General features: G+C 45.6%; 1 protein-coding gene across 3 annotated transcripts in view; it reads left to right on the forward strand.

The window, feature by feature from the left end:
* SIPA1L1 (signal induced proliferation associated 1 like 1) overlaps positions 1-20,388 on the forward strand; it is a gene marked incomplete at its 5' end in the record, with an annotated part of 108,653 nt that overhangs the window by 77,422 nt on the left and 10,843 nt on the right. For all 3 annotated transcript variants that reach the window (XM_080916609.1, XM_080916607.1, XM_080916608.1), the window contains 4 exons: positions 1,708-2,150; positions 12,795-13,031; positions 13,700-13,865; positions 18,499-18,745. In XM_080916609.1, coding sequence (XP_080772735.1) covers positions 1,708-2,150; positions 12,795-13,031; positions 13,700-13,865; positions 18,499-18,745 — 1,093 coding nt within the window. The remainder of the gene's footprint in view (positions 1-1,707; positions 2,151-12,794; positions 13,032-13,699; positions 13,866-18,498; positions 18,746-20,388) is intronic.

Here is a 20,388-nt window from a genome sequence, read left to right on the forward strand (position 1 = left end):
AACTGTATACACATCTATATTGAGTTGTCACTCACATATCATAAAATGTATCCAATTAACTGTATGATTTAGTGGCCTTTAATATATTCAGAGAGGCACAGGATGGCTCAGCATGTAAAGACACTTGCCACCAAGCCTGATGACCCGATTTCAGTGCCCATAACCCACATGATGGAAGGGAAGAGCCCACATCAGCAGTTTGTCCTCTGACCTCCACACATCCACTGTGGTATATGTAATGCTCATACATTTAAGTAAATAAATAAATGTAATTTATAATATACATGTACTCAGATTTGTACAGTCCACACCATGATCTAATCTCAAACATTTCATTATCCTGAAAGCCTGTATCCTGTAGTCCTCAGTCCAGTTTTCTGTTCCCTCAAGACCCAGGCAAGCACTACTCTACTCTGCCTGTGCGAGTTGCTGCTGCTCATGAGTGGAAATCGGGGTGTACAGCCTTCTGTGTCTAACTTCTTTCATTAAACACAGGTTTAAAGTTCTTATCCAAGTTGGTGCTGTACCAGCAGTTCATTCCTTTTCATGCCTGAGTAGTATTCTATTGATGGATGGAAAGATGTATATCCTATTTTTAATTTATTCATGAGTTAGTAGTCACTGGGCTTCTGTTAATACTGTTATGAGCACTCATGCGTCTTTTTGAGAATATACATTTTAATCTATCTTGAGTCTGTACCAAGAACAGAATTGCAGCTGTTTTCCTGTAGCTAGTGCCTGTTTTCACTCCAAATAATACGGCCTCTCTGTCTGCTGTCTGCTGTGGAGGTGTGTTGTGTGTGTAAAGTCCTTTCCATGCACTGATCCCTGTTCCCCTGTACCAGTGACACTGAGTGACATGAGCACCATCCCATGGGGTCCTTGATGGTCCTCTGGGGCCAGGTCCCTGTGCACAGATCAGTCCATTTTTAATTGCACTACTTGAAACACAAACACCTTTCGTTTTTTGATAAAATTTAGTTTAAATATTTTTGTAAATTTTGTTTTTCCTTCTGTTTTGTTGTCTTTGTGTCTTACCTAGGAAACCAGGTATAATCCTTGGTCACAGAGACTTGTGTCATGTTCTTAAAGTTTGACTTTTACATTTAGGTCTTCAGAGTCTTCTAAAGTTTCTTTTCATACAGTAAGGATTCAACTCCCTCCTCCCTTTTTTCTCTTGTCCATGTGAATATCCAGTTGTCTCAACACCATTTATCAATGAGACCTGCCCCCAACCCCAGCTGCCAATTGAATTGTCTTGGCATCTCCCTGTAGACTAACTTTGAGCATTGGTTGGAAAGCTGTTTCCTAAGCAGATGCCTATTGGGGGATCACAAGAGTTCAGACTTAATTAATCTTGGATTCTGCCACATAAACTACTGAGTAAAGCTTTTAGAGTCAAGCACATTTTCCCTTTAGTAGCCCTTTGGAGGATATCAATGACCACTTCTGTTTTCCTGACCAAAGTGATCTCCATGCCATTGTGTTGTTACATTGACCTAAGTGAAATAATGGAAGGTGGATTCTTGGAGGACATGTACTGTCTCTGCCGTGGATGCCATTCATGAGCCTGCCAGTCGGAGTGCCATTCCAGACACTTACGTTACTTTGACTTGTTAGGAGAGCTCTGTAGTTAGACATGTGCCAGGGTGCCACCCCTGTGATTCTCTCCTGGTGTCCAAGGTGTAACTCTTGCTTCTGTCACAGTCTGACAGCCACTACTCCAGCCACTCCAGCAGCAACACCCTCTCCAGCAACGCCTCGAGCGCCCACAGTGATGAGAAGTGGTACGATGGAGAGCGCACGGAATCCGACCTCAACAGCTATAACTACCTACAGGGCACATCTGCTGACAGTGGCATCGACACAGCCTCCTACGGCCTCAGCCATGGCAGCACGGCCTCCCTGGGGGCCTCCACATCCTCGCCTCGTTCAGGGCCAGGCAAAGAGAAGGTGGCACCCCTGTGGCACAGCTCCAGTGAAGTGCTGTCCCTGGCAGATCGGACCTTAGAGACTGAGGGCCATGGCATGGACAGGAAAACAGAGTCCTCCCTGAGCCTGGACCTCCACAGCAAGAGCCAGGGTGGTTCAAGCCCACTGACAAGGGAGAACAGCACCTTCAGCATAAACGACGCGGCGTCTCACACCAGGTAAGCACTCTCTGAGCCTCTGCCTGCCCTCAGGGTTCCCCACCTCCCACTTCAATGTGCAGTGATGTTCTTGGGGGCACTGATTTTTGTATATATTTATTTTATGCCATTCATTTCTCAGCAAAATAATTCAGTGATCTTGATGCATTATTTCAAATTGGGAGAAACTTTTGCAGATATATTCATTGTAAAGGATTTTTTTAAATTAATTTTGAATGCATTCAAAACTAGAGTTTTCTAATTCTGATTTTCAGCACTGATATATAATGAATACAGAGAGTGCTACAGACTTTGGAAGGCACTAGAGTTTCTTGACTGTTACTTTAAACACAGTCGCCTTTCCTAAGACCAGCAGCTTCTCCTCAGAGCCCAGCATATGTCCAGCCCATCACCTACCCATGTGTCTATTCCTGCTCTAACAGTGACATGCTGATGGTGGAGATGCTGATGACAAAGCATAGCTAAAATCCGACCTGTCCATGGGCACACGCCACTAACAAAATAAACACTGCCTTTCATTTCCTTAAATCCACGTGTGCTGGATCCCTGACTGCTCTCAGCATCTGCTTCTCAGATTCGGTCCCCTTTTGCCTCTCACTGTTGCCAGCTGCCGGTCAGTGTGTGACCATCTAACCTGGCTGCCCCACAGAAAAATGGCAGAGAAGACCAATTTGGTTTTTATATTTTCCCAAGTCATATGTATAATCTGCTAATAAACTGCAGATCGCCCTGGTGGGAAGAGACACTGACCTGATTGTACACAGCCCATCAGTGTAGCCCTTCGCTTTCTGTCACATCTCTGGTCATCTAGGTTTTAAGTGTCTCTTCTTTCTAGGGTCGGGGCTGTGTGTACTGGATGCTCTTCACAGGCTGTGTGTACCGGATGCTCTTCATGGGCTGTGCTTCTCTGTCATCTCCACTTCACAGCCTGTTGTTGTTGTTGTTGTAAGATTGTATTTTAGATACACTTCTCCTTTCTCTGTCCTGCCTCTAAACCCTCTCACATATCCCTCCCCCTCCTCCAGATTCATGATCTCCTTTTTCATTAGTTGTTATTAAGTGCCTATATGTACATATTTGTAAACGAAACCTGAAGTCCATATAGCATTGCTTGTTATGTTTTCAGGACTGACCATCTGTCGCTGGACAACCAGTTGGTGTGCTCTTCCCTGGGGAGAGCCAGCTTTGCTGTGCCTTTGTGTAGGGCTGAGGCCTTGTGGGCTTTTCCCCATGCAGATTGTGTGTTGGTTGTCATCCCAAACGTGGTCATGTTGGTGAGGCTCTATGGGTACAGCTTCTGATGTTACTAACAGTGCTCTGGAAGTGCTGTGGCCCTCAAGCAGCAATGACCTTGAAAAAGTGGCCCCAGAATCTTGAATACCCAGAATCCTATTGTCCTGCAGTTTAGGAGCTAGAGTATTTGGTTCAAGTAGGGTAAAGGGTGTGCTTAGAAAAGTAGAACAGGAAGGTGAGCCCCGAATGCTGTTAGCAGTACAGACTGTATGACATTCCCAACCTGCTGGCTGCTTTCGGTGTGACCCTCCATCACTTTCGATAGACCATGCCCTCCTTCAGCATGTATCAGAACAGACCAATTTCTACAAACCTAGATTCCTGTTTCTTGGGTTTTAGTTGCTCATTTTAGAAGGGGCCCCTTTCCTAATAACAGTGTCCACCTGCGAGATCCTGGGTCTAATCTGAGGCAGCAGAAGTGAGTTCTGGAGGGATTGTCTAGACTAGTGTAACCACAGAGCAAGATTAGAAAAAGCTGGACCCTGATGCCAACGCACGAAATACTAAGGTTGTACTGCTGACAGATCCAAGGGTCTGCAACACCCCAGTCCACCCTCAGCCCCTACTAGAATCAAACACCTGGGTCTTCATTGTCCAGATGTGCTGACCACAGCTGCCAGAACTCAGAAATGATTATCTACATTTTCTGCTTCAGATATGGAATCATTGAAGTCACTGCTTAGAAACATGGTGCTGTTGGAAGTCAAGCTCAGTGGAGAAGAATGTGGTCTTTCAAGAGGGTGGCAGGGCTCCCCACCCACTGTAGGTTTGAGTCACACCAGTTTCTAAACTCCAGTAAAGAGGCACGCTTTGTAACTTGGGCCTGTTGATTTTGGCAGAGTGAGCTGCCTAGTCAGAGCTGAGCAACCTCCCCTTTCTGGAGGAAGAGGACTCAGCCACCAAATGTGCATTCCTCAGGAAGCTGAAACCATAGCAAATTAGAGTGTGTGTGTCCTTAGAAGACAGGAACAGCAATTAATGTGGCGATCTCTTAACAGTGCATAAAAGAGCTTGTACCTGGGACATGGTGACAAAATTTAAATTACAGTGATTAAGTTTCCCTGCATATTTCTGGCTAGGTTGGGCCTTCCCCTCTGTCCTCCAGTCTCCCTGCCAATGACTGCACAGGTTTTTTTGTGGCACCTCTTGAGAACTACATTAACGCAGGTTGGTAATTACATAGGGATGCTATATTTGAGTGTCATTAAGAGAAGTCATTGCTACAGATAACTTGCTATGGAGGGTAGAGAATTTGCAACCTAGACTTTAATTTTTATTCCTCTTATAATTGTTCTTTCCTGTTTGTATCTTAAAATGAATCACTCAAAAAAAAAAAAAGATTTATGGCAAGCAGGAGAGGTGAAGGTAACATTAAGTTTAATATATTTATGTAAAATTGTAATGCTTGTTTGGGTGGTAGGCTGTTGAGACAAGGTAGCCCTGGCTGTACTGGAACTTTCTTTGTAGACCAGGCTGGCCTCCAGTTCACAGAGATCAGCCTGCCTCTACTACCCTTGTTAGCAGACCTTGTCACTGACAAATGCCAGGCACGGGGCTCACAGGGGGAAGGCTAATTTTGGCTCCTGGTTTCGGTCTAAGGTGTGCTGGGTCCATGGCTGAGGTCCAGTGTAAGGCAGGACACAACATGCAAGCTGCAGGAGTGAGTGATGGAGCTTGACCTGCCCCTGGCAGCCTAGAAACAGATGGAGGAACAGCAAGAGCAAGCCCTCAGAAACCTGTTTCCTCCAAAGTTTTCACACACAGACCCCAATAATACCACTATGTTGTGAGTCCTCTAGAGGGCCACTACTTTGTCAACTCTAAGCCCCTTTGGTCTAGTCAGTAATCTCTTTACTACTTGGGGCCAAGTGTTTAGCCAGCGTTCTTAACCTATGGGTCACAACCCCGTTGGCAAACTTCTATCTCCAAAAATACTTGTATTATAACCCATAACAATAGTAAAACTATAGTTATGAAGTAGCAAAAATGAAAATAACTTTATGGTTGGGGTCAGCACAACATGAGGAACCATATTAAAGAGTCACAGCATTAGGAAGTCTGAGAACCACTACCTTTAGCACTTCAGCCTTCGTGGGAAATTATGTCCTACTGAACTCCTAGTGGGTCTGCCTGACATGTTTTATACCTTAGACCTCTTCAGCCACTCTTGTTAGCCAGTCATTCATTCTGCTTGCCTCAAAACTCTTTTGTTAGCTTCCCAAAGGCCCTCCCTGAGGCCTCTAGCCAGTTGGACTCACTTAGGCAATTGTATACACATTTTTATTGTCGCCTTATAGAGGACAACTTCCCACCTAGCACACATACCCTAAGCTCCTTTACTCTGCAGTATCATCACGTGGATACTGATGGACAAACAGGAAATGCCTCATCCTAATGTTCTACTACCAAGATAACTCAAAAGTCACATAATTCTTAAATCGTGATACTTCCATGCTCCATTTCAGGCCTCCTGTGGTCACATCTGCTTTCAAGTTTTAGTACTTAGGTGTGTTAGTGCTAAGGTGTGTTTGTACTTAGGTGTGTTTGTACTTAGGTAAGGCTTTACATGTATAGCATGAGATTTTGAAAACTATTTTACATATAAGTTTTGAAATAAGTCTTTAAAAGTAGCAAAGAAGGTCATTCAAGTTCAAGAAAACTGCTTGCCTGTTATACAGCTCAGTTTTGTGAGTGGACCTTGTGTGGTAGACCTCATAAACCAATGAATTGCTCATGCCAGAGAAGCTGTTTCCTGGGAGTAGAGAAGAGGCTTACATTGAGACTGGAGGAATAGCTTGGGTGGCTGAGGCCTGCTGGGCTTTCCTGTGTCTGTCTTACAGCTGCTGGGTTTAAAGTTTGCGTCTAGATTCTAAGCCTTGTTCAGAAATAAGAGAGAATGGTTCCTGCTTTGTTTACAAAACTTGCCTTGTTTTATAGGTAGTTTTTTTTTTTTTTCTCCTAAATCTCTTCTGGCTGGAATTTTGTCAGTTGTTAAGTCAGTTGCCTGTCTTCACTGCCCCACCCACACCTCTATTCCAAGCATTGGGAACTGAACCCAGGGCCTTGCCTTTGATAACCAGACACTGTACCAGTGTGGTCTTTACATTCTGAGTCTGAGCAGGGTTTGACTAAGTTGTCCAGCCTGGCCTTGAACTTCTGATCCTCCTGCCACAGCCTCCCAGGTAGCTCAGATCACAGACCTGCACACCAGGTCTCCCTAAGTTGAAAACACTATTTTTTCTAAGTATTATGGACTGCTTCAGAATTTGAAAGTGCAACCTCTGAAAGTCCAAACCCAGGACTTGGGTTGAAACTCTGGGCATCTCTGTTTTAGTTCCATCAGTACATTGCATGTTGTGAAGAGCTCTGCATACAGTGAGCAGTAGGAACACATTGCTTTGCTTTTATGAGCAAGCTTCAACTAATCTGGATGGAGTGTCTTGTTGAGTTTCCTCCTGCTACAGGAGTGATTACTACTACATCTGAACTTCTGATGACCAGCAGCAGTGGAAAACAGAACCACTGAGGCTGACATCTGGCGTGCATGCTCAGCAGTGAGCCCTCCCTCTCGAGGGCCTGATGCAGAGCTGCCCCACAGTCCTGCCCTTCAAAGCAGCCTTCCAAAGGCATGACATAGGGCGCAGTGCAGCAGTGTGGAGCCCAATATATGCCATTTTAAGTGTCCTCTTAGGGTAAGAGTTTATGCATATGCGTCATCAGCCTTGCCACCTCCCTCCAGCCATGAGACGTGCTCTTGCTCTTCCAGTCTGTCTAAACATAAAGGCACACTTTTGTTTTTGTTTTTATTTTTTACTACCAAGGCCAAGAGAAGATCTGGTTGATTGTATTTACCTTAACCTAACTCTTGGGTATAAGTCAGTGACTATATGAAAGAAAGAAAAATGTGTCACACCCTTTGTTCCAGGCAAATCAAGCAAGAGACTGGAGAACATGGATTTGAGCGTGATGTCATTGCCATGTCTCTTCTGCCACTGTCCAGCTCTGTGGCTGTGATCAGTCACTCTAGGCCCACCTCTTTCTTATCTGTTATCTCATGATATTGGCTCTGCTGAGGATAAATAGAATTACCAAGTGCAGTGGGTGGGTATTTACTTCCATTTACAGGCATTGTCTCTCACCCCTCCACTGACAGTTTTTTCCTCTTTCAAACCCAACCATGCCTTTTTGCTAGCTTGTTTGCTTGTTTCCTTCCAACCCTCCGTCCGTTCTTCTTCTGTTCTGTTGTTTATGGTACCAAACTTGAACATGACACTGACTTCGCTATGCTCGTTAGATGGTTCTGTTCTCTAGATATTGTTATTTGCCTTTAATCCCGAGGAGAGGCAGGCGGATCTCTGTGTGTGAGTTCATCTGGTCTCCAGAGAGAGTTCCAGGACATCTAGGACTACACGTAGAAACTGTGCCTTGAAAAACAAAAAACAAAACAAACAAAACAAAAAAACTGGCCTTGTTCACAAGCATCTTGTTGGCTCTTTATTTATATAGTAGGTGTTGCAGGTTAACTCATCCTGTGTCCACAATGATCTTTGAGGCCTCTTCTGCACCCCAGCTAGCCACTCCTTCTCCGGGTCAGATTTGCATGCTTTCTGCTCACCAGAAATCTTTGGAAGGAGCAGCTTTCTTTCCTGTGCTTACTCTGACCCCCCACCCTAAGCCCCAGGCCTCACTTCCTTATCTCCCCCAGTGCTTTTGTACTGGTGTCTCCTCAAGCCCTCCATAATTATGGAACTAGCAGTAGAGAATTGGCCAGTGTTGAACACAGTGGGAGGAGCTATCATTATCCCTAATTATCTGTCACCCAAAGACTTGTGTTTACATAGCCTATCCCAGGAAACCATATCAGCTGCCCTCTTTGGTCATAGGCCAACATCCAGCCTTTGCTCAGATTTTGTCACAGCCATTTGACAGGTGACTAATTGCTGCTTTTCCCTCTATGAAAATACTGTTTTTTACAGGGTAGGACTAAACACCAAGTCTTCATGCCATGTCCAAATAGTAGATGGCTGTAGGCATCCCTTCCGATCAGACAGCAGCTGCTGCTACCCAGGAAAGAACGGTCTCTGTAGCAATACAGACTTTTGAAGGGTGTCCCCAGCCTGAGCGTACAGGAGTGGCACCTGGAGACTTGACTGACAACATCTGTGCTCTCCCACCCTGCTGGTTCCTCTCTGCAAACAGCACCCACCTTAATAATGTTCCTTCTGCAGGTGGCCATTCCCTCCTGCAAAGGCACATGTGAAGTGGCCAGGCTGCCGCCCCTTTGACTGCAGCTTCCTTCAAGCCATGAGATGAGAGCTGTCAGGTCAGGCTGGCCCAAGTTCTGGCCACCCTGTTGCCCTTTTATTTTCGTGTGTAGTGATACATGTATGTCCTCTCTTCTTAAAGACTCCAAAGCTGCCGTAATTTTCAGGAAAGGGAAGCATCCTAGAGTGCAGATGAAAACAAGTCACGGAACCCAAGACAATCCTGGCTGGATCCTGACTGATCTGGTTCAGCTCTGCTCACAGCAAAACTGGCTTTTCATGTGGTAAAAAGGAACCGGTTCTGCACCTGCCACCAGTGCATCTGCTTCTCTTCTCTTGTTGATTCGTAGTATTGGCTCATTACCTTACACCGTTCTCAGGAAGAGATTCAAGGCACTGTGGCTAAGACAAAAATCACAGCATAGTGAATTAACAAGAGTTCTCCAGGATAATGAAACAGCCCAGATGTCTGGCTTCCCTTAAGCACAGATCTGCCAACTTTTCGTTGTCTGTGGTATAATTAAACTCCCAGAGTCTCTTGGTGAAGTATGTGGCTGTACCATCTTGAGGTAGTCAGAGGTGGTCAGAAGCTAGCAGGTGATCGATCAGCTTCAAGGAGCTCCACCCAGAGCCTGGGCTAGAATTATATAGGAAAGGAAGAGACAGACCATTTTAGAAGGTGAAGCATTTATAGGTTCAGGTAGATTTTAGTTCTGGGAAATAGGAGAATCCTTTAAAAATGTTTCTAAACACAGGTTTCTTTGACTCAAGAACATGTAATATTCTTGATACTGTAATAATCCCTCAACTCTGCACTGATACCAGCTCCTGCAAGGACTACAGTATTGATTCAGAAACATGATATCCTTGGCTTCAAGTCTTGGATCTGAGCAGACATGAAGTGGGGATTTGACCAAGTTAGAGCAGTATGAACAATTGAACTGGATTCAGTAGTGGTTCTCAAATGGGAAGATTTTCACCATATCTGCAGACACTGACTCAGCTGTTTCATTAGCACCTCGGGGATTAGAACCCTGAAGTACACGTCCTGGACCTGTCCGGGGGAAGGCTTCACTTCTGCTCCCCGGTGTTGTACACACTAAGGAGAAAGGCCAGTGAATTTTCATTTGTGTTTGTTCCCAGATATAAGTTCTTAATGCGGCTGTCTGATTATAACCATGAATGAATATAAGTGTGCTGGCATTTCACACCTGGGGCTGAGGATCAGCTACCGTATTCATAGATAAAGTGAATAATTAGGTTCAGTGGTCAGTTAAGCAGTTATCCTGGTGAAGATACACAAAGGATGCAGAAGCATCATTTGTAGACCTAATTACCTCCTACAATAAAAGTTAAGCAACACCGAGTTTTAAATACAGTTTGAGTAAGTCACACTGTGTGCATCTCTTAATCTCACAGTTGAGATGGATTTTCCAGTTTACCACTGACTTAGCTCTATCTTCCATCATATGTTGAATGGGTACAGTTGCCAGGACTATTCTAGGCATGAGGCATGCAGTAGTAAGCAAGAAAAACATCTCAGCTCTCACAGAGTTCATATCCAATCAGGGAAACAGAGTACAGACAGAATGAAGAATGTGGTACCTGCATCGGGCTGATACAGAAGAGAAACTACAGTGCACATATTTTGGCAAAAGCCTGCTGGGTTCCTGCTGGGTTCCTGCGGTAGTGGGCAAGTAGAGGTAAAGCCCACCTTCAGAGTCTGAATGCTAGTTCAGACTCTCCTGAGAGCCAGTTAGGAAATAATGCTAGATTCACATAGACTAGAAACTGCCACTCTACATAGCACGCAATGCCGTCTCCTTTGACTATTTTCTAGCCTCCTCAACTTTCTCTTAGCATAGATTTGTGCAGCATGATGGAATGATTTGTAAAATAATAAACTGTTTAATTTATTTTCAATTCTCCTGGCAAGTTATTTCTTTTTCACTCAACTTTAGTCTTTTGAAGTCCAAGGATTTTTTAATATCTGCATAATATCAAAGTATTAGAAGGTAAAATGTGCCAATTCAGTGTAACTCAGATACAGTAGATTTCAGAGCCTGGGTCATGGACCAGAGCATCCCGTGGGAACAATAGAAGTGTGAGTTCTATGACCCCAGCCCCATGCCACCTGCGTCAGCATCTCTGGAGAGGGAACACACTCAGCATTTTTAACACACTGCTTTTTGAGAGCTGGCTCCTGTGATCATCCAGGTTAGATTTGTAAGTTAGATGTACTCTAAACATCTTGGGACCTCATAACTGTGTTCTAAGTGTGTGTGACGAGATTCTGAAGCAAAAGATAAACCTTACCATCTGCAAGCCAAAGACTAGAATCTTGTCCCTAAATAAGTAACAGACACTCCCCATCCTCACCTCCACCTGCTTTCTGAGGCTACCCTGCTTCTCTGAGGAAGCACAGAGCCAGCTGTGCTGTCTCCCCTGATACGCTGGACCTCTGGTGCTTCTTGGTACACCCTTCAGCCTTTTGAAGTCTTTCCTCTTGAGTTCATTCTCACACTTTTGATCTCTTTGTAGCAGAGATCTGCTGTTGTTTTGTCCTTCCTGATTCAATACAGCATACTTAGGAAACACTTTTACTTTCCCCTTTCTTTAAGATAAACTTTATTCTTTTAAAGTTGTATGTGTGGGGGTGGGACATGTCCTGATGCCCTCAGAGGTAGGAAGAGAACAGTGGCTCTCCTGGAGTGACAAGTTCTGATATGCCACTGGGAACCAACTCTGGTGCTCTGGGAGAGCAGGACATGCTCTTAAGCACAGAGCCATCTCTCCAACCTCTCTTCTCAGTTTCAAAAGCAACCAGGTGGAATGTTTGTCAAGAGGTAAGGTTGCATTGCTTTAATTTATGTAGACCTTGCAGATATTGTGGGGTTTCATCTACAGTCTCTAGCAGGAATAATACTTGGGGGGATGTTTATGAACTAGGATAAGACTAGTAATTCTTTATTCCATTTTTCCAAGTTTGGGCCTTGCTCTTCTGAGTTCTTTATAAAAATAGAGTTCTATTGTGTTCTGAAGCAATGAGACCACGTTCATATTGGAAGCTCTCCAAGTGGACTCTTTCACATTACTTTTCCAGATAGGGTAGCCGATCCTCAAATACTAACAAGTCTCCTCCCTATTGTACAAAATGTTCTTCCATATGGTGGTTCAAAATCTGTAGGTATGTTTATAAAACCCAGGTTTGACCAGTTGAGCTTCCATTTCACCAGTAGATACTGTCTCAGCCAGTGGCACCTGGGTTTTGTTTCTACTGTAACACTTTAAAATACTGTGATAGTTTGAGAGTTGCAGAAAAGCTGCCAAGATGGAGTTCCTGAACACCCACACTTGGTTTCCCTTTGTTATCTTCTACCATTGCCGAATGGTGCCTTTGTCACAGCTGACATCACTATAGATACTTTAATATCTGTTCACTCAGGAATTTTTGACAGAAACTAGTGCCTCCCAGGAATGCAACTAAACATCTGTCGTAGGAGTCACCTAACCTTAGATTTTTTCCTAAGCAAAACTCAGCAGAGCTCATAGAGTGGACATGAACCTGGAGGAACCTTAGAAGGAAGTATGGTTGTCCTGCATGTAGATAGCTGGTTTAAGCTCTTTTCCCCATCCTTGAAAAATCTGCCCTTTTCAGGCTCAAAGTATGTCTGATGATGAGCAAGCTTTTGAGTCAGTAGGAATGCTGCATGGTACAGAGACACAGACATCATGTGCCCTGCCCTTGGTCTTGGGTGTCAAGGAAAGCTGTGTAGACTTGATCTTTCTCTAGTCTTTAGTCTGGTCTTAGATCTGATGGTGTCATACAGGTGCACACTGAGACTTCTATTGCCCCTTGTTCTGTCGGACTTGCCCCTCCTGGACTCCAGTGGGCCAGTGTGTCTGAAAGTGCTCCATTTGTCACTTTGAGGGCAGACCTTTAAATCTCAGGATGAGAACAGGCAGTCCAGCTGGCCATTCCTTTAAAATTTATTTTCTTTAACCTGACCTTCACCCCACCTTGGACAGCAGTCCACAGCTGACACGGCATAGGCACTTAGTGACTCTCTGTCCTGCCTCTCCACAGTACCATGAGCTCCCGACACTCTGCCAGCCCAGTGGTGTTCTCCAGTGCCAGAAGTTCACCCAAAGAGGAGCGTCACCCCACCACACCCTCCCAGCTTGCGCCTTCCTTCTCCTCTTCCTCATCCTCCTCTGGACCTAGGACTTTCTACCCCCGCCAGGGTGCCACTAGCAAATACCTGATTGGATGGAAAAAGCCAGAAGGAACCATTAACTCCGTGGGATTTATGGATACAAGGAAGTAAGAGATCATCTTCTTCTACTTAGTGGTTGGTTTTCTTTGAACGCAGAAAGAACTGGGCAGGCTCTTATTGCCAGTGATCCTGGGCTGGGATGTTGGGGTTGGAGGGATTGGCTATGGAATGATTTTCTTTTTTTTAATTAAAGGAAAAAAGTATTTTTCATATAATATATTCTGATCACACTTCTCCACTCTCCCAAAGAGATTTTATTTGCTAAGTCAATTTTTTTCTTTAAATTATTTCTCGACTTCATTGCTTGAGTAAGACACGCTGTAAACATCTCTCTGAGATCTTTAGCCTTCCTAGGAAAGAGTTGTTTGAAAGATAACCTTTGTGATGACTGAGCCTCCAGTGTTCTGTCAGCCACAGCCATTCTGTAGACTGCTTCTTCACTGGGCCAGTCGGACTCAGAGGGCTTCTGCATGTGCTATTCCTGTCGTTTGACCTCCATTGTATTAAGACGGCTCTGGGGATCACTCTGATCTGTCTAGTCTGCTAGTGCTGCCAAACAAGGCAGTTTCCCAGAGCAGAGCGACTTACCCCTCAGACTCTAGTTTGTGTTCACTTTGACTCTGCTTATCTGACAAGGAGCCAGACCCTTTGTCTCTCAACAGTCACCGCCCCCATGAGCCAACCCTGCTGACCCATTTCCACCCTCTTTCTCCAGGCGACATCAGAGTGATGGCAATGAGATAGCCCACACTAGGCTTCGAGCGTCAACCAGGGACCTGCGGGCATCCCCGAAGCCAGCTTCCAAGTCCACCATTGAGGAGGATCTAAAGAAACTCATCGACCTTGAGAGCCCACCTCCTGAATCACAGAAGAATTTCAAGGTAGAGGCAGGCTGTGGGGAATGGCAGAGAAAAGCCGGGCATGAGAGGATGTTGTGGGAGGGTGATGGGGGACCGTTTTCCCTCAGTGGTGAGTGCTCTGTCTCTGCACCACACCTCTTTGTTAACCTGTTAACCTGCCCTTTCCCTGGCTCTCTGCTGTGTCCTGTTCTGAGTCCATACTTAAGTGGCATCGCTTTCAGGACTCTAATGACGCCTGTGGCTCCCTTGTCAGTCACCTCATTTTCTATGTGGTCTCCAATCTGCCTTCTGTCCACAAGGTCCTTTCCTTACATGTCTCACATGTGTCACGTTTGCCTCCTGGTTTTCATGTCCCCACTCTGGTGACCACGAGTAATAGTACTTTTCACATGTCAATCAGGGGAACTGCTTCCTGGCCAAATTCATGGGTCTCTATACTCAAAGTCTCTTTTCTCCCTGAGAATCCTAGACTGTGTGTGCCTTCTCCAGTGCCAAGTCTTCCTCTCCATCCATCTCAAATGCTCTCTCAGCATTTGTGTGTCAGTGGCCAGCCTTCTGCTGGGCTGCTTGGCAGGTTTTTCTGCCTGCCTCATTGTAGGGTATGGAAAACTGAAGATTCTCTGCATCTGCATTCTCAGAAGCAAAGGCTTGATGAATTCCTTCTCTCCCAGGTGTGAGGTGCTCTCGGCAGCCCCAGGATAAAGGAGGTCATTTCAGGAAGATCGTGGTGGTGAACTCTGATGTTTTTTGGTTTTTTTTTTTTTTTGCTTTAATGTCTTCTGAATTGAATGATGTTCGGGGTGACTAGAAAGCTTGTTTCAGAATACCAAGAAAATGTGTGCGCATGTGCACCACCCACATAGATGGAGCATGCACCCTAAACTGAGAAATCAGCACATACAGGAATTACATTTCCTGGGGCCACTCTGGAGTTTTGCTGAGAAAGAAATGATTTATGATTATGATTTTTGGATATGGATATGGCCGCTTCTGACTTCTGTCATTTCTGTTTTGGGAGCCAGCACTTAGCAGTTCTGAATCATCATCCAGCGAACAAATGGTTCCTTAGCAACCTTAAGGAAGATGGTGCTGGAAACTTATCCATCAGAACCCACGGTGACATATTAAAATTTTGAAATCTTAGTTTCAGTATAAAAATTATGTTGAATATACTCTTTGAGGTTGGAGGATACTAAAACTTGCCCCAGAAGGAATCTTTACTCTAAATCTTACTTGAACATTTTTGGTGGGGGGATGGGGTGGGGTGAGCTCAGAGGTTCTTTCTGTTCCTTGGATTTGCTCATGGAGTGGGAACAAGGCAAACATCCATCTTCCCTTACTCCAGGCCTTGGCTTTCATGTCTGAAATGAATTACTTTAGCATTGCTGTTTGAGTCAGGATGAACTTTCTCTCATTGTGACTGCTGATAGGAAACGCTCTGCAAAGGCGGTGTTCCTACAAGCTCTGCGCTTTGCCGAAGACTGGAGCAGTGGTGTCAGTGTGCCGCTCCCCTCCAGTCTGTCTTTTAGATTAGTTCAGCTAAATAGCCCTGGCATATCTCCTGATAGACTGTACATGGTCATGGCTTTGTGGTGTAAGAGAGGCTGCTGTTGCTTTGGAAAGCCTCCCAGGCCAGTCCTTGCTCAGGGTTTCAGGCCAGCAGGACTGAAAGCTTCAGGAAGAGACCTAGGAGGACTTTGAGAACATGTTGCACCTGTCTGTGTGCTCTCTGAAATCCAGGACTGACAACACAGCTGTGAACATCTTTCTCCAGGGCTGGCAGCACTGGTCAGTATAGCCCTAGGTAATTCACACAGCAGGTACTTGGTGGGTCCTTTAAGCCCTAAGGACTTGGGGTGAGGTGTGCGCTGACAGCATTTGACAAGACTAGATGCTGCCTGTCTTGGGGGCAGAGTGAACCCATCCAGGGCTCATCCTCCCTCCCTGCCCTGCTTCCCTGTGGCTCAGAATTTCCTAACAACTACTAAAGTGTGCTATCCAGAGGACTGCAGGTAGCTCCCAAAGAGGCAAATTAAGAGTGGGTTTAGTTTCTCTCCTGTAAAATCCCCAGGCTCATTGGGAATTAAAAATCTCTTCTAAAGCACTTCTGGAGGGCTGGGAGGGAGGAAGGGAGGTAAGAGAGAAAGGATCCATTGGGGTGTGTTGAATGCTGAACCTTGGAAACAGAAAAGAGGAGGTTGAATTTTAACAAAATAAAACTAGTTAGAAATCGATTTGTTTACTATTCTATAAATTTGTGAGAGAAATAGTCACTTCCCTCAGACTGACCACAGCAGCTTAATCATAGGCTAGCCTGTAGACCTTGGATTTAACTCATGGTTTTAAAAAGTGTGGGGGGTGTGGTGTGATAGGTATGGGTGTATAGCTTGTGTCTGTGTGTTGAAATTATATATATGCATTTGTATGGGTGTGTGCCTGCCCTGGTGCATGCATCCACCTTGTTTGAGGCAGAATCTCTTGTTTATCACTGGGTGGCATACTGCAAGCTAATTGACTCTACTTCTGGAGGATTCTCCTGCCTCTGCCTTCCATCTTACCATAAGAAATGTCTTAGTTAGTGTTCTGTTGCTATAAAGAGACCATGACAGCTCTTATAAAAATAAGCATTTAGTCTGGGCTGGCTTACAGTACTTGAAGTTTAGTACTTTATCATGGCAAGAAGCTCGAAGGCACGCAGGCGGGCCTGGTGCCGGGGAAGTAACTGAGAGCTGCATCCTGGTCCACTGGCTGAGGGAGACTGGCCTTAGAATGGGCTTTTGGAATCTCAAAGCTTATCCCCAGTGACAAACTTCCTCAAACAAGGCCACACCTTCTAATCCTTTCCAGTAGTGCCACTCCCAAGTGACCAAGATCAAAACTAGGAGCCTATGAGGGCCATTCTTATTTAATCACCACAAAGTGCTTGGATTGCAGATATGGGTCACATCCACCAGCCTGTGCATGGATCCCTGAGACCTAAACTTGGGTTGTCAGGCTTTAAGAGAAGTGCTCTTGCTGAGCCACCTCCCTGACCTCTGTCATCAATCTTGAACTGAACAGGATTGAACTACTTTAGTTACAAGTTCGTCTTTCTTGCACTGTGTCTAATAGTGTGCACAGCCCTGGAGGGTGCGGCATTGACTCGCTTGGCTCGGTGGTTAAATGGAAATACAGATAAGCCTGAGTGTCTTCTTTGTTTCTTGGTCTGTGGTTCTAGCCATTCCTTCTTTGCTCCCTCAGATAGTTGTGGAAAGGCCCTTAGGAATTTCCAGCAGCAGAGACTTTTGCCCGCGACGTCCCTGTCAAGGTGAACAGTGTTCTGCAAGAGACTGATTAGGGATGACTTGATTCAGGTCCTCAGCTGGCCTCTACCGTGCTGGGCATGTGCTGGGCCTCTTGGTTCTCAGTAAGATGGATTCTCAGGAGCTTGGCTGTCACAGAAAAACCACAGCGAAACACATTCATCAGAGATTCATCTCTGGAACTATTTGCCATCTATATATAAAATCTTGTCATTTCTAAAGCCAGGTAGCATGGTGGGCATGTCTTTAATCCCAGCATGTGGGAGGCAGAAACAGAGTAGCCCAAGCTGGAGAGCTCTGTCTCAAAAAAGAAAAATAAATTGTCTCTGGGCTGGCAAGTGGTGAAAGCACTTGCCCTGCAGGCCTGAGGACTGGAGTTGAGTCCCATGTAACAGTGGAGGACGAGAGCCATGGCTTCCAAGTCGCCCTTTGACCTGCAAACATTCACCAGTGGTTTATGTGGCTACATGGTACATCACACAATAAATAACATTTTTAAATGATAATTATCTTCAAAACTAGTGAAATTTGTCTACTTTAAAAGATGGCATTGAGAGCCACCAGTGTGTGTTCATGTTCTGACTGAGACTTAGATTTCTGTGTGTTAGTGCTCTGACCACATGTTTGTGTGTGCACCACATTCATGTCTTACTCAGAGGGTGTTAGATACCTTGCAACTGGAGTCACAGATGGTTATGAGCTGCCATGTGGGTGCTGAGAATTGAACCCTGGTCTTCTGCAAGAGCATCCAGTGCTTTTAAGTGTTGAGCCATCTCTCCAGTCTTGTGTGCCTGTGTTTTGATGATCACCTGGTTGCCTAGCAGTTAAAATGCCTGCCATCCAGCATGCTACTGAGGCTTCCTTCCTGTCCCTGTCCCTTGGCTGTTCCAGGAACCTCCTCTTTGTTTTCAAGCCTCCAGGCTGGTGCATTTTGTTGAACAGCTGCAGTGATTCAGGCAGGTGTTTTGCCCACATTTATGGCTGAGGAGTCTAGCTCTAGGAGATTATAAGATCTGTTCAAAGACACAGGCTTCAGGTAAAGTTCATATTTAAGACTAGGGATACTGGTACATACCTTTAATCAAGCAGGTGGATCGTTTAAGTTCCAGATTAGCCAGTATCACATAGTAAGACACACACACACTCATCTCAGAAGCAAACAAAAAATCATTTTATCTTGTTATTCAGTACCACATAACGTTAATAAGTCATGGTTAAAACGTGATAAATCGATCGCATCCGGAGCACGGGTACAACTTCCCTCCCCGGGGCTCTGATCACTGCTTCACCCACCCAGCCTTGGTCTTGTTCTGTGACCTAAGCCCCTGACTCCAGCCTGTCTTGTTTTTCAGTTCCATGGACTGTCCTCCCCACAGTCCCCGTTCCCCACCACCCCTACCTCCAGGCGGGCCCTGCACAGGACTCTGTCAGATGAGAGCATTTACAGCAGCCAGAGGGAGCATTTCTTCACCTCCAGGGCTTCACTTCTAGACCAAGCCCTGCCCAATGATGTCCTCTTCAGCAGCACCTACCCATCTCTCCCCAAGTCGCTTCCACTGAGGAGGCCATCTTACACGTTGGGAATGAAGTCGTTGCACGGTAAGTGTGCCGGCAGTTGCAGCTGGGCAGTCCTGTGCAGGGAATAGTTTGGAGGAATTCCTACCTCTAACTCATCCTTTAGTCTCCCTCCCTCCTGGAATACCAGATCACTGGTCAGCTCAGCGTTGGTCAGCACAGGTTGCTAGACCTTACCCAAGATGCTGAACTGACTTTGAAAGAGTGATCTGGAGACTGGTGTTCTTGTCAGATGCCCTCGCTGCTGAAACAGCATTGGGCAGACAAAGCTAAATGAGATTAGTAATTTCTTCCCTCAGCCCTAAGATCCCAGTGTGTGAGAAGATTGCCTGCGCCGTCTGCCACACTCATGTGCTGCTCCAGCCTGTCAGCAGGGGTCCTCCAGGAGGAGAATTAGGGATGTAGACACCTCTATGCCCTAGCCCTCAGTCACATGTGTTGTCTTACTTTGTGGCCTAACTAGATCCCTGCTGTATAACAGCCATGTTCTTGGGACTTTAGACTTAAATGTTTTTCTTTCTTCTCTCTGCCCAAATTCACTGATAACCATGGTTGAAGCCAATGGATACACAGTGCCACATCTCATGCCTGACCCTGTGCTGTGCACACCATTACAACCAGATTTCTCTCTGACGTTCCCTTTCTGAGAAAGGTGCTGCAGCAATGGTGTATCTCAGACCCTTGTTTCTTTCCCCTTTGCTGGAGCTGTGTCTTCTAAGCCCCAAGGGAAGCTGGAATTTCCTGAGCCCTCACTCACATGCATGAGTGTTCTCCCACATCTCCATCCTGCCGGAGTCACCAGGCTCCCTCACTACTCAGGGGTCACGCCATCTTCCTCTGCTCCTTCCTCCACCGCCTACAGCTAACACATGAAGTACTGCTTCCTGCCCCCACTGTAGAACAGTGGCTCTCTACCGTCCTAATGCTGCACCCTTCAGTACAGCTCCTTGTATTGCGCTGACCCCGATCATAAAATTATTTTCATTGCTACTTCATAACTGTAATTTTGCTACTGCTATAATCGTGACATAAGTAAATTTGGTGAGAGAAGTTTGCCAAAGGTCACAGCCCCCAGGTTGAGAACCCCTGCTATAGCGCAGCCCCTCCATGGAGGTCTCATACACTCCCACCCTTCATCCACCACGCAGACTCCAGTGCTCCTGAATCCCTTTACTCCTATGATTCTGTCTATCTTGAAAGCTCATGAGTAAGCAGTCCCACAGAGAGCCATGAAGGAGAGGAACACATGTCCCCACTATGCACCTTTCTGTCACCTCCTGCTAGAAGCCAAGTAGCACCCGGTGATTGCCTGTTCCATACTCAGCAGCCCTGTTGCCATCTACACTGAAATGTATGTGGGAGACGGGTGTGGTCGTTTTGTTTCCTTTCCCCTAGATGAAACCTGGAGCGTCAGGGATGAAAGAGCGAAAAGTTCTAAGTGGCACACAAAATTATCTGTTCTGCCTACGTACCCTTGGTGGGATCGGCCTTAGACACAGCTGAGCAGTGGATGTCTTGCAGAATTTGTTGACTTCCGTTTACTTATAACTTTGCTCAGCTACAGTACATTCAGAGGCAGCAGCTGCACTTCAGCTCCTCACGTAGCTGGACAGAGAAAGCTTGCACTAAAGATTCGATGGCTTACATCCCATCCTTTGTAAGCAGGA

The sequence above is a fragment of the Micromys minutus genome, assembly GCF_963924665.1.
Source record: "Micromys minutus genome assembly, chromosome: 1".
Classification (NCBI taxonomy): Eukaryota; Metazoa; Chordata; class Mammalia; order Rodentia; family Muridae; genus Micromys; species Micromys minutus.